Source organism: Monosiga brevicollis, genomic scaffold, assembly GCF_000002865.3.
Source record: "Monosiga brevicollis MX1 MONBRscaffold_6 genomic scaffold, whole genome shotgun sequence".
Lineage (NCBI taxonomy): Eukaryota > Choanoflagellata > Craspedida > Salpingoecidae > Monosiga > Monosiga brevicollis.
Genome location: NW_001865043.1, coordinates 927,721 through 940,416, shown reverse-complemented (window position 1 = coordinate 940,416; position 12,696 = coordinate 927,721). Strand labels below are relative to the sequence as shown.

At 54.5% G+C, this 12,696-nt stretch overlaps 4 protein-coding genes across 4 annotated transcripts in view; 1 reads left to right on the top strand and 3 right to left on the bottom strand.

Annotated features, from left to right (window-relative positions):
* Window positions 1-3,866, bottom strand: part of MONBRDRAFT_7135 (uncharacterized protein) — a gene marked incomplete at both ends in the record, with an annotated part of 14,044 nt that extends 10,178 nt beyond the window's left edge. Inside the window, 4 exons of the mRNA XM_001744481.1 lie at window positions 2,427-2,591; window positions 3,452-3,509; window positions 3,603-3,672; window positions 3,775-3,866. Coding sequence (XP_001744533.1) covers window positions 2,427-2,591; window positions 3,452-3,509; window positions 3,603-3,672; window positions 3,775-3,866 — 385 coding nt within the window. The remainder of the gene's footprint in view (window positions 1-2,426; window positions 2,592-3,451; window positions 3,510-3,602; window positions 3,673-3,774) is intronic.
* A 1,016-nt stretch (window positions 3,867-4,882) lies between these two features.
* MONBRDRAFT_31886 (uncharacterized protein) lies at window positions 4,883-6,824 on the bottom strand (the record flags this gene model as incomplete). The annotated part of the gene is made up of 10 exons (XM_001744480.1): window positions 4,883-4,989; window positions 5,088-5,153; window positions 5,272-5,345; window positions 5,459-5,506; window positions 5,589-5,644; window positions 5,734-5,795; window positions 5,988-6,058; window positions 6,121-6,189; window positions 6,236-6,577; window positions 6,767-6,824. 10 exons carry the CDS (start codon window positions 6,822-6,824, stop codon window positions 4,918-4,920), a joined length of 918 nt encoding a protein of 305 aa, XP_001744532.1. The 3' UTR covers window positions 4,883-4,917.
* Window positions 6,825-7,351: 527 nt separating this feature from the next.
* On the top strand, window positions 7,352-10,568 carry MONBRDRAFT_24309 (uncharacterized protein; the record flags this gene model as incomplete). Its single annotated transcript, XM_001744688.1, has 14 exons — window positions 7,352-7,537; window positions 7,633-7,680; window positions 7,792-7,876; window positions 7,999-8,096; window positions 8,201-8,257; window positions 8,371-8,426; window positions 8,579-8,671; window positions 8,753-8,860; window positions 9,052-9,193; window positions 9,272-9,629; window positions 9,759-9,829; window positions 9,954-10,010; window positions 10,202-10,270; window positions 10,368-10,568. 14 exons carry the CDS (start codon window positions 7,352-7,354, stop codon window positions 10,566-10,568), a joined length of 1,629 nt encoding a protein of 542 aa, XP_001744740.1.
* Window positions 10,569-10,847: 279 nt separating this feature from the next.
* Window positions 10,848-12,017, bottom strand: MONBRDRAFT_18498 (uncharacterized protein). The gene has a single exon (XM_001744479.1). The coding sequence runs from the start codon at window positions 11,966-11,968 to the stop codon at window positions 11,036-11,038; it is 933 nt and encodes a 310-aa protein (XP_001744531.1). The 5' UTR covers window positions 11,969-12,017; the 3' UTR covers window positions 10,848-11,035.
* Between the last annotated feature and the right edge of the window lie 679 nt (window positions 12,018-12,696).

The window sequence follows — 12,696 nt, the reverse complement described above, 5'->3', positions numbered from 1 at the left end:
ATTTCTTCCGTTTGTCTTTGAACCATCCTCGCCGGATCGGGGCTCCGGCTGGCGAGGGGGGGTGTTAGCGTCAAATCCGTGCTTCCACGCATTTGAACACTCCCACTGCTTTCGCACACACTCAGCATCGGTCGCTATGGGTCTTCCTATTGGTATTCCATAGCTACGACGACCTCACACATTGACACCTACTTTTGGACCCCCTGGGCTTGATCCTCCTCGTGGCAGTCACATGAGTAAACACCGCGTGTGACGCGGTCCCCACGATGCCTGGGCAGCTGCCCTGGGGCAATAAGCTTGTGGCTACTGTTGTTTCCCTTTGTTGTGACACCTGCGGTCGGGCACGAGTTGCACTTTCCCTATCCTCGGGATTGAGCGACTCTACAGCTATTCTAACGGTGCACCTGGTCTGGTCACTGTGAATGCTTGCCGACCGCAGGTACGTCAAGCCCTCTGCCATTCTGTCTTCCCCTTGCTCTCCTGTGTGCTCTGCTCTCTTGTGACTTTCCCTATCCTCGGGATTGAGCGACTCTACAGCTATTCTAACGGTGCACCTGGTCTGGTCACTGTGAATGCTTGCCGACCGCAGCTGGTTCAATTGACCTCAAGACACCACCAAAGCTTTCGCTCCGCTCCGACGGACGTCTCTCAAACCTCTCTCAAAACGCTTCCTCAAACCTACGCGCTTCCTCGCAACCCAAAGACGGCCTCCAGACGTGCTGGAGCCTGACAGTAGCGTGCTTGAGCAAAAAAACACATCGTGATGCAGCAGCGTGGCATACCAGGCCATGGTACAGATGTGCCTATCACACGTTGGAATGTGTATTCGAGAGACAAAATGGTCGCCAGTTTGTTGCGTGTTTGTGACACCGGAAAAAAAACTTGACGTGTGCGATCAAAGATTGATACATGGAGTTGATGGCAGTGCCGATGCACCACCGATAGACCATTGGTGATAACCATGTACCGTCGGACCAGCTGGGGGTCATGGGTATGTTTCTGCATATAAACCACGACTCGAGCCAAAGCTCTCAGTAGCCATTTCTGGCCTTCCGGCTTTTTGTGTCGTCTAAAAATAGACATGTGTTTTGGCTGAATTTTTGTTGAATTTTTCGCAATTCCTCGAGTTGTGTTGGACGATGCTTGCCATGTGTTGACCGACTGCTGAACCATTTGCTATCATTGATGCTTGTCCAAGGGAGCCGAGTCGTGTCAAACATATCGGCGATGTTTTTGACATCAAGTCATGAAGTAGAAGTGTCAGGGAAGCACGGGTTTGACGCTAACAAGAAGAGAAGAACTGAATTCCGGCCACTGAGACCCTCCACACGCTTTCTATGCAACAATCAACTGTCTGTTCTGAACGTTGAGGAGAATTGGCAGGGTTGCCACCTCCAAGCCTCGTGGTTCAAGTGCCTGGTCTAAACGCTCCGAAGCTTGCTGATCAAGTCCACGAGGGCATTCTCCAACGACTCAACACGACGCTCCAAACGTTGATAATCAGTCTACGTGAGGCGCACGAGCAGGAACGTGCAGCGAAGCGCGCACCAACAAGAACAACACAGCGTTAGTACACACACACACACATGGCGCGTACTTGCGACAGCGGGGTAGGACAGAGCGGCAGACAACACGACTTGAGCACGCACGTAGCTGACGAGAGCTTGAGCACTGCCGTCTGCAGATGGATGCAGGACTGGATTGTTGCCGGTGGATTGGCCTAAGCAGTTACATGACAATGAGGGACGACAACACGGTCGCTTCACCACGCGTGGCTCTTCCCAAAGCGCATGGCATGCGCAAAGACGTACGAACGGCCATCAAGCTTGCAGACAAGGGATCAAGGCCACCACGCGAGGCAGGGCGCTGCGACGTGTTGAGCGCAGCACTGACGCTCTGGCTCATGCGGGGTGCCGACACCTAGAGGCACCCAAACAAATAAATGAGCGGAACTAACACACACGATGCAAGATGTCAGAAGCAAGTGACACAGGCACAACAGCGCACCATTCCCGCAGGCTCCTGATGAACAACGTGACTGAAATCAGGCGCGGGGTCGGAGGCAGCAGGTGCGCTGGCAGGAGCGCAGCACACAAGAGAGAGCACGCAGGGCAGAAAAGCGCGGTGAGCGGAGGCGGGTCAGCACGTCCCCGGAAGCAAGAGCCACAACCTCACGAGGCAAACACCCAAGACGAGAGGCGCACCCGAAGTGAGGTGCCGCAGGAGCGGGCGCGACAGGAGCCGGGGCCTCGGCGGGAACCAAAAGCACTCGGCCTTCCATGCGACTCATCATCCAAAGTTCACCATTGAGGCCCGTGCCTGAAAGCAAGCCCCGCAAGCCATGCAATCAAAAGTACGTATATCACACATTGGGCGAACCAGGCCAGGCCAGTGCGCAAGGAGCACAGACATCGCTGGCGTCGTACCCGGAAGCTCAACACGAATCCAGTCACCCAGCTCGGCAACCGCGAAAATTTCTTCATCGCGTGTTACAACTGCAATGGTCTCGCTATCGGCGTCCGGGCCCTTGCGCACCCGCAGCTGGCAATCCGGGGGCAAATCCGGGGCAAAGGCGAAGCGCTGTAGCTGGCCTACCATGAGGGGCGCAACAAGTAGAGGAGGAAGACCAAGTGATGATGCCCACAATGCATGGCGCGCAAGAGTCAGCATTGTGGACGTCAAGTTCGCAACCCACCAAAAGGAATCGCGCTTGCGGTGGGAGGCGCACCATTACCGCTGACCGAACCTGCTCCAAACGCGAAAAAAAGAGGACAGGAGCACGTTATCAACGGGTTGGCCAAACAAGCAAGCAACAATGCGAATCATTCGTTCGGCAAGCCACGTACGGGACGTGCTGTTCAAGCTCTGTGACGTAGGGGCAGGAGCAGAGAAGACGGGTTCAGGTGCGGAGAATTGATGACCACCGGTATCCGAACCACCGCCCGGGAAGCCCTGCGTTACCAACGATGGTTGAGATCTGGCCTGTCAACACGCTCACGGCGAAGCGCCGCCGGGGACGTAAATGCAAGCACAGTACAAGGAGCACAGTACAAGGAGCACCGCACCTGATCCTTCAGCTCCAGGCTGTGCGTCAACACAAGCGCACCGAGCTTGTTGGCCTAAAGCAGACGGGCACAGACACATTCATGGCCACGCAAAGAGATGACACAAAGCGCAAGTATGAGTCAAAAGACCCTGCGACAAGACTCAAAGCGCAGGGACAAGCTTGGAAGAGTCAGGGCAGGTGTCAGCCGCGGTGATTGATTCAACGTACGCGAAGGCGGGGGTTCTTTGAGCCCGTAAAGATGCCTGTCCCACAAACGCGATCACGACCAAGGCATTGTTGTGTTAGGTAAAACGAGGTAGACCCATGTCCTTGGTGTGAACTGGTTGAGCATGGTAGTTTTGAGACATGCTACCGGCTGGCCAAACACAAGGGCTAGAGACGGACTTTTGATGTCGGACGAAGCCCGGGAATCGGCGTCGACAATGTTGTTGAGATCTACCAACTGAGACGAGATGACAGGTCAGCGTCAGGCAGGTGACGCACATGGAAAGCAGGAGAAAAAAAAATTGATGAAGCAGCGTCCAAGGATACATACTCGCTCAACGGTCCAGTAGTCGCTAAACTTGCCGGTGGACGCCGCGGCCAACGTTGCCTCAATGTCCTGCCTAGCTCAGAAACGGAGGGGTGCCAGATGCAGGGTCGGATGTCACGAGAGGACAACGGGCGCAACACAGGGAGGTAAAGCGCGAGCAGGTCAAGGCTCGTACTTTTTGAAGGCACGAAAGACGTCGTCCTGCTGCAGCGAGTATTCATCGGTTTGCGCGACAAAGTCTTGGGCTTCTGGCACGCGCTCCTCCATGGTGCTGGTGGGGTTTGTGGCTGTCCAAGTCGACAATGGGCCAGGCATTCGGCAGACCAAGCGTCTGTTAATGCAGAGGCAACACCGCGCAAGGACGCGCGTTGGGTGGGCGGCAGGCACAAGGAGAGGGCCAGCGTACCTCTCACTGAGTACAACAAATATGAGCTCGAGCACGAGACAAGTCAAAATCGTGTCAATCTACTCCCACCACAAAATTGAAGAAAGCGGTGAGGGCGCATGGAGAGCCATCACACCGCCTCGGAAGGCGTCATGACCAGCCCGTCAATACCGTGTGCCTCAGCAACGAAAGCAAGGCTGCTCCGTGAAGCAATGCGCCAGATTTCGAATGAGCACCAGAAGCTTTTGAAGGAACTCGACCAGCCGCAGTCTCGCACTCACGCTCTCTCGCAAAAAGCAACACACACACAACACAAAATTCAAAAATTTCAAATTTTTTTATCGTCTGCTTACCATATATATAAGACAATTTTCGTCAAATTCTCAACAAATGGGAGTCTTAGCTCAGGGGTAGAGCTTTCGGCTGCAGTCCGAAGGGTCGTACGTTCGAATGCGTAATAGCTGAGTATATCGTGCAGGCTCCTCAATCCTTTTTGGCTCGTTCACCTTAAAGTATGACATTTACACATCAGTCACACCACAGGTTGTTCTGGAATTTTTTTCGAGATGTCATACTTTTTATCGGGTTTGCAAGTTTATAGCATTTATATATAAAAGTTTTTGGCGGACTTGTAAGCTTAGGAGTCTTAGCTCAGGGGTAGAGCTTTCGGCTGCAGTCCGAAGGGTCGTACGTTCGAATGCGTAATAGCTGAGTATATCGTGCAGGCTCCTTACTCTTTTTTTTACACCACTTAAATGAGTTTTTTTTTTTTTTTTCCGCGCTGACTGTTGCTGCGTGAGAAGAACGCTTGGTTGTATAGGAGCGGATCGGCAGGCTGGTTGAGGAGACGGGACTGGAGAGGCGAGAGGGGAGTTTAAGGTTGATCTAGATTTATCTTGTACATCAATTTTACTACATTCAGGCCTATGGTTTTTACTTTTGCATCGGGTGGAATTTGTCCAGAGTGGTGGCCAGCACCTGGCGCTCGGCCTCGAGCGCATATGGCTGGGATTGAGGCGGTGTGCATGAGCAGGTGAGGCGAGAGGGTTGTTGGTGGACTCAACTGGGTGGCAACGGGTGGCTCTGGTGGGGTGCGTCCTAACCTTGGTGTAGGTAGGGTCACGTCGCACAACTTGGCCGCCACTGGTTACGATGGTTTGGTCGGCCAGCTAACGATGGCACACCACGTTGTGGGTAAAAATGAGCAAAGCGGCCACAGGGCCAGGCGGGTGTGACAGGCAACGGGACGACACGCCTGTGCCATGACTTCAAGAGGATGGGTCTGACCTCACAGTCTGTGATGGTGCATTTGGGGCCCACCACGCATTGGTTGCCGACTGTTGCATTGGCGCCGACCATGGCTGTGCATAGCCAATGGGATGCGAGCAGAGGCCCATGAGCACGATTGTTATATTGACATACTAGCCACCTACGCGGCAGCGCCGAGGGGAGGAGATGGGCATGGGTCACAGACCTTTGGGTCCGATCAAGTTGTCATTGCCAATGCCGCGGCCCGTCACCGCTGTCGCGAAAATTGGCCGTGAGAAGTACAGCAGTGTGCATGGAATAGTCCACGACCAAGTCGGGGCAGCAGCGAGACATACTGGATCCGACGCGAATGACATTGCCGTTTCCGATGATGAGGACTGTGCCCTCTTGTCTAATTCATGTCAAGGCAATAGAGGAAATGCCACTGTCAGCAAGAGGGGCAGTGCATCGCATCTGTAGCTCGAGGTGCTAGATCCTCACTTGTTTTCGATGAGGCATTGCTCCTCAATGTTGTTGTTTTCGCCAATAATGATTGGGCCATGCTAGTACAAGATTCGGTTTGGGTTAGGCACGCCGCACTTGGTCACTCAGACGGATGGATATTCGATGCGAGGCAACCGGAGGAGGCGGATGCAGGGAGATGCAGAGGGGGGGGGGTGCAGCACACATAATTCGGTGCACCAGATCAAGGAAAGTTGGATGAGGGTGGGTCAAAGAGGCGCATAGGGTCATACCGTAGCAAGGATGCGAGATGTCGGATGCAGGATGGTGCCTGCACCGACTGTCACTTCGCCCGACAGCTGAGCTGCCCGGCAGACAAACGAGTTGGGATCAATGGTGCTGCCCATGACTCCAGCATTTGCAGACCTACGCCCAAAATGCAACTGTTAAATTTCTCGCTCTGCCCCGTTGCCCACAGGTCGCTCTTGAGCACGTCTTGATCGCCAATGCGGGGCGGGGAGTGATCCCAAGCAGCATCGACGGTCAGAGAAGTGATGGAGAGAGAGAGAGAGAGAGAGAGAAAATTGAATTGGTTTGAGAAAGAGAGAGAGAGAGAGAGAGAGAGAGAGAGAGAGAGAGAGAGAGAGAGAGAGAGAGAATGAATTGGTTTGAGTAAAGAGAGAGAGAGAGAGAGAGAGAGAGAAAAAGTAATAAAATCTGACAAATGGCAGAAGATTCAGAATTTTGTCAGAGTTTGCTGAATTTTTTTTCAGAGAGAGAGAGAGAGAGAGAGAGAGAGAGGGCGCGTCTGGCTTTGAACGAGAGTTGGTTGGACGAGGGGCAAGGGCAAGGGTAGCAGGTATCATGGCGAGCGCCAGTGTACCTACGAGTGCAAGGCAAGCCACAGCGGCTCATGATGTTGCAGCTGGATTGGCTTCCGAGGCGGCCGTTGCCACAGATGCTGGTTTTGGGGAGGGTCCTCGTGATTTAGGTGCGACTGTCGTTGGCAACCCCCTCCCTTTCGCGGCGTTCTCAGTGCTACATCAGCGCCCCGGCCCTTGTGCTTGATCACCGACCGGCGCGCTTGCTTTGCGCGTCTTGCCGAATGGATCAGCTGGGCCCTGACTCATTTTGGCTTGCCCCTTGCGGTGTCGCCTCGTCGTCAACAGGCTCGCCCAACTGGTCGCGACTGCTGCATGAGCCGCTCAGCACCCTGCGCGCATTTAGTCAGACCATGTGTATGTCCTCAGCCATCGCATCACCCGCGATGCCATTTCAGTGCTTGTGGCCTTTGTTTCCCTTCTACTTGTCCAGTTTGCTGCTGCTCCCCTTACTTTTGCGGGAAAATGCCATCTAGGCTTGGCTGATCTTGATGACCAGGGCGAGGCCAAGGTGCGCTGATCACCTTTGTCATACACTAGCAAGGCTTCCCGTTGCCCTCAGTGCTTGATACCTCACCCATTGAGAGTCGTCTTTGGCGCTCTGTACCATCTAGATTGTCATTGGCTCCTTCAAGGAGAATGGAGATGATGGATGCATTGACATTTACTTGGGCGGGAGCCTCACGCAGGTCCGGGCGCTTGGTTCTCGACGTTAACATGATCGCCAGCTTTCATTGGTACCGCCCATCCTTGTTGACTCACACCCCTCTTGCTCAATGCCTGGCGCGTACGCACTTGAACGACCGCAGAGCATCTCGCTTCCCGGGCAGCCCGTCGGGGTGGCTGCCATCTATCAACGACCCGATGACCAGTTGCCCGTGCTCACTGCTGCAGCTGGCAATGCACTCTACGTGTTCAAGAACTTGAAGCCATTTCTCAAAAACACACTCCCACCCATTGAGGTGACACTTGGCGTGAACGACAACACCTCGCGACCTGTTCTCATTAGCCCAGAAACTCATACTCTCTGTTCCACCCCTCGGTCATAACGGGATAGATTGCCGAGGAGGAGCGAGACATCTGGGCCAACGCCCGAAGCGAGACTGTAGGTTTTCTTCTTACCTTGGCGGTGGCTTCTTACAATTTCAACCAGTCGGCGGTGGATTCTGGGCTTGAGATGCTGTTTGTTCACCCTTCAACTCGGCATTTGCCTTAGGTGGACGTCGATGCCATGTGCGACGCACTCCTTTCTTTGCAAGATTCTCACCAGGAGCTCTCTGGTCGCAGTCTGCACCTGCTAGGTCGGTCATGCATACCTGGACAACGATAGTCTTGCATTGCACCGCAAACCCATTTGACACCCCCAATGACCTGTCTTCTTCACCCATTCAACCCCCCCCGGCCGCGACCCCACTTCACCCAGCGCTCGAGCCCGAGGATCGGGCAAGCTATGTGGAGCGCATCAAAGACCTGCCCATTGTCTCGGAGCCTTCCATCACTGCCATGGCCACCATGTACAAGGTTAGCTGTGGCTCAAACACAGGGTCCGCACTTGTCGGGGTGTTGGCTCGACATACCTGGAGCACGATGAATTGTTACTGACTTGGTGATCCCCCCCCGCACAGAACATTGTGGAGGAGCGGGCCCCGCAATGCATCGTCTTGGGTACAGAGCAGGGCCAGGTGCGAGCAGGCTCTTCGTTCTGAAGGCAGCGTCATGATCCAAGTGTGCTGGGCCTCTCACTCCACATTGTCTCCTTTAATGGTGTCCATTTTGGCATGCGTCATCTTTGCAGGTGTTGATTTTATCTCCCGAAAAGTTTGCCGCTCTTGCGCGCTTCAATCTGCCTGGGTTTGTGTCTCTTCATGCACGTGGCTGGCCTTTGGTTGCCAAGTGTTGATGACTTGCAGCACACCCATGGCTCGGTGAATAGTTTTGAGGTGCTATTGCAAAATGTCTGATTTGTGGTTTGTTGCTAAATTTTGGCGATTCTGACACGATAGCGCGATCGCCTGCCTCTCGGTGGCGGGTGCCTTTGAGACTGATTATCGCATTCTGGCCGTCTCTCGTGACAACAAGCTTTACATCATCAAAGAGTAGGTGGATTCAATTTGTGTGTGTGTGTGTGTGTGTGTGTGTGTGTGTGTGTGTTTGAATTTTGTGGTTTGCGATGGCAGTCAGGTAGCATTTCTATCACACATGCCACCTCACTCCATGTGGGCTCACAGCAAAGCCGTCTCGGATCTGGTGATTGACCTGCCATCCCCTGCCGTCGACTGTCAGCGGTACGCAGTCGTGTTGAGCTTAGAGGGCGCGCGCGTCAGAACAGTGGCTGTGCTCGATATTCAATGTTGCCGGCTTCTCACTTGGCCTTGACGAGAAGGGATGGAATGGGCATACCACCAAGGTTTTGACCGTCTTGAGGTGTGCTCTGTCTATTCTCATCTTGTATGGCATGCTTGGGTGTTGTCCGTAGTATTGGCAAGGCCATTTTGGTCACGTGTACCAACGGTCATTTGCTGGCGTTCAATTCAAAGGGCCGACGCCTCTGGGAGCACGCCTTTTCGGATGTGCCCTTGAGCTGCTGCGCGTTTGACTACAAGATCAAAATGCTCCGCGTAAGTTGCCGTTTTGATTGCTCAACTGCACAACCCTGCTCCAACTCATCGTGGTTCTTCTTGGGCTCTTTTTGGCAGGGTGTGATGGTCGCAACGGCTGACCGACATGTGCACGTGTTCACGGACACGGGCCTGATTGACACATTTTCGAGCCCCATGCCTTTAGCGGGGGTTGCGTTTGATCACATTTGGCGGGGTACATATGTCTTTGCGGGCGTGGGGACCGATGGTAGTCTATTCCTGGCGCGGGTGAAGAAGGGCGCCGACTTTACCAATCGCAATCGACTGCAAGGGGCACCCCCCGAGCAGAATGTGCGCATAAAAGTGCCAAAGAAGACACAGCTTTACGTTGACCAGACCATGCGGGAGAAGGCCCACGCCGTGCAGATGCATCGTATCTTTCAACGGGATCTGTATCTCATGCAGCTCAACATTGGTCTGTTTGGCACCTCGCATTGCTCGCCATGGCTGTCTCAACGAAGCACGCCACTCTGTTGATCTGTGAATTGCTCACAAATGCACTCCTGGCTTGGGGTTTGTGGTTGGGGTGGGTACGCCGGCGCAGCGCGCAACTATGTTAAGGCAATCAAAAAGAGTCTAGCGCCCGATGTCAAGACGCAGGATGTCTCCTTGCACGTATGTGGTAGAGCGTGGTTGAACCTTTCGGCGGTCTTCATCCTGCACATACTGGCCGACTGGGCCTGCCCGCCTCACATCTGGGCGATACTTGGCCGGGTGGCCATGGCTTTCACGCTTTTAGGTGGATGCAGAGGTGCACGGCATTGGTCCGCACTTCAAGGTCATCGTCAAGGTGCAGGTGCGGAGCAGGACATGACAGTGATCGTTCCGAAGAGGATTGGGAGGGGGGGGCGTGGTTGAAAGGAAGGTCCTTGAGATGAGGTGGTGGTGGACGCAAGCGTCATCGCGTTGTCAATGAGATGCTCTTTGTGATGGCATTCACATGGCCTCGTGCATGTGTGTGCCATCACCCTTCGTTCGATGTCTTAGAATACATCGCCCAAGCAATTGGCGCGGGACATCCATATTTCGTTCCATGCGGATCCTACGATGTATGAGGTACGTCTACTGGCCGATGCTGCGATGCTTGGGTAGCGTGGGACCGCCTCGACCGTCAGATTACACTGCGCATAACTTGGTGGGGGGTTGCCTTTAGCTGGAGGATCGGGTGGTGCATTTGCCGTGCGCGGTGCCTGGTGTCATTTATCGCAAGGCTACGCTGGTCAAGTATTTGGAGAGTGAGGAGCTGACTTCTTCACCGATCACGGCTCATGTGTATATGCCGCCCAACCCACGCCCCTTGGTGACGGCGCTGATAGAAATGCCCATTTCTGAACCTCTGATCAACGTCCGGTGAGGATAGAACAAGACGCCTGCGAATACTGTTTGTTCTTGCTGCGAGTTTTTTTCCGTGCCCGGTGCCTCACCTCATTGCAGTTGGACTGTTGGTTGAGGCCAAGCCGATGCTATTAATTGAGCCTTTTTAATCTTTTGTTTTATCCTCCATCTTGAGGCTCGACCAGACAGGAACCAGCAGCAGTCCGCTTGCTTCCTCACTCTTTTAGAAAGCACAACGGGATCAAGTTAGGAAACACATTGACAAGAGAAAGAGAAAGTCAACAGAAAGTAATGTCATGGCTTTCGACGTCAATTGAGTTGAGGTGCACATGGGCACTCGAGAAGCTCGCAACACCAGGACCGACGGCGGGAGACCAGCCACGGACGGCATGAAATCTCCCACTTGGGCCATAGCATCAGCCAGGGGCTGCAGCACAGCGGCTTGGCAGAGCGCTACGAGGCTTGGCGCACGACAAGACAGGAAGCTTAATCGAAGAGGGAGAAGCCGTCCATCTCCTCATCATCCTCCGACTCGGGTTCGGGGGCAGCGGCGGCGGCAGCAGCAGGGGCAGCGGCGGCAGCAGGGGCAGCAGCAACGGCAAAGGCCTCGGGGTTGGCGAGGTAAGCCTTGGCCTTCTCGGCGAGAGGGAAGGTGATCTCGGTGACGCAAGCGATGGCGAGAACGTTCTTGTAGCCGTTGATGACCATGTGGGGGACCGAGGCCGGGTTGGGGCGGCCAATGGCCAGAGAGACGGCAGCAACCTTGCGGCTACCCTCCATGAACTTGGCAACGAGGTCATCGTTGGTGATGTCCAGGATCTTGGGGTTGAAGCAGGCACCGTTCTCGTAGATCTGGACGACGACGAGACCATAGCTGAAGGGGGAGATGCCCAACATGTTCAGGAGAGCAGCCTCCGAGGGACCGACACGGCCACCCTCCTCCAGAAGACGGACTTCCGAGATAATCTCAATGGAGCCCTTGGCAATCTTGGTGGGGATGTTGAGGGCCTGGAAGAAGGAAGTCTTCTGGGCATCCTGACCGGTAGGACCAGCGGGGATGATGATGGGTTCGGGGGCAATGGCACCGACACGGGCAGGGGCGGCAACCTTGTGGTCAAGGAGGACGTCACGGATGGCGACAAAGTCGTCGTTGGTGAAGAGAAGGCCAACGTTGCCCTTGATGTGGGGGAGCAGCTCGTGGAAGATCTCGTTCTCGTGGTCGAGGAGAGCACGGCGGACCATGGTGTTCTTGCCCATCAGGAGCTCGCAGTTGCCGCGGAGGGCAGCGCGGATGTCCTGCATCTGCTTGGAGCCAACATTGTCGGCGTGCACAATGAGGATGCGCGAGAACTTCTCGAGGTACTCGTAGAAGCGCTGGAAGTACAGCTTCTTCCAAGTCTTGCGATCGACCTTGACCATTTTGACGGTGAGGTTATGGCCCGGTTCAAAAAAATTTGACTTAGCGATCCTGTCAACATTACGAGTGGCAGCAGGAATGGTGTGAGCCAAGGCTTGTGAGGGGGTGGCAGAGCAGGTACACAGGGGTTTAACAACCCAGCCTCAGGCGACAAGCGGTGACGGCAGCGGCAGCGGCAGCGCCAAGGGCAGCGTCTTTCTGGTCCATCACACAGCACGTACGGGATAAAAAGAAAAGTGCATGCGGTGCATGGTTTGTATAGACTTGAATCTGATTTTTCGTGGTAAAACTTTTAGCTTGTTGAGCTTTTCCGGGTCCAACTCCAGCCAAGGAAAACATGACGACATTTTTGCTTGCAAGCAGGTTGGTCTTTGGCCTCCAACAATACAGCGCAAGCTGCTGGATGAGGCTCGCTCGCTCGCCAGTGATGAGCGGCAGTGGTCTTGCCGTTGGGTTTCGGCGGTGGCCGGTGGTTGGGAAGCGTGGCCCAGGAGGGACGGGCGCAAGGGGAAGAGATTCGTGAGGTGAAGATGGGATTTATCTTCCATGGCAGTTGCCCTTTATTGTTTTTATGGAATGACGCGACCTGTTTTGGTTTTGGTTCTCGGTTGCGGCCAGGAATCAGACTTGTTTGGCCGCTCGCGGTTTTTGTTTGGAGGGATCTCGTGAGTCGGGTGCAGAAGATTGGGCCGGGTGGCTTTGTTGCGACTCTCTTGTGATACTCACCTTG

What these genes read in the sequence shown, in the direction of transcription:
- MONBRDRAFT_18498 (XM_001744479.1), bottom strand. Translation starts at nt 11,968, where the DNA reads ATGGTCAAGGTCGATCGCAAGACTTGGAAGAAGCTGTACTTCCAGCGC.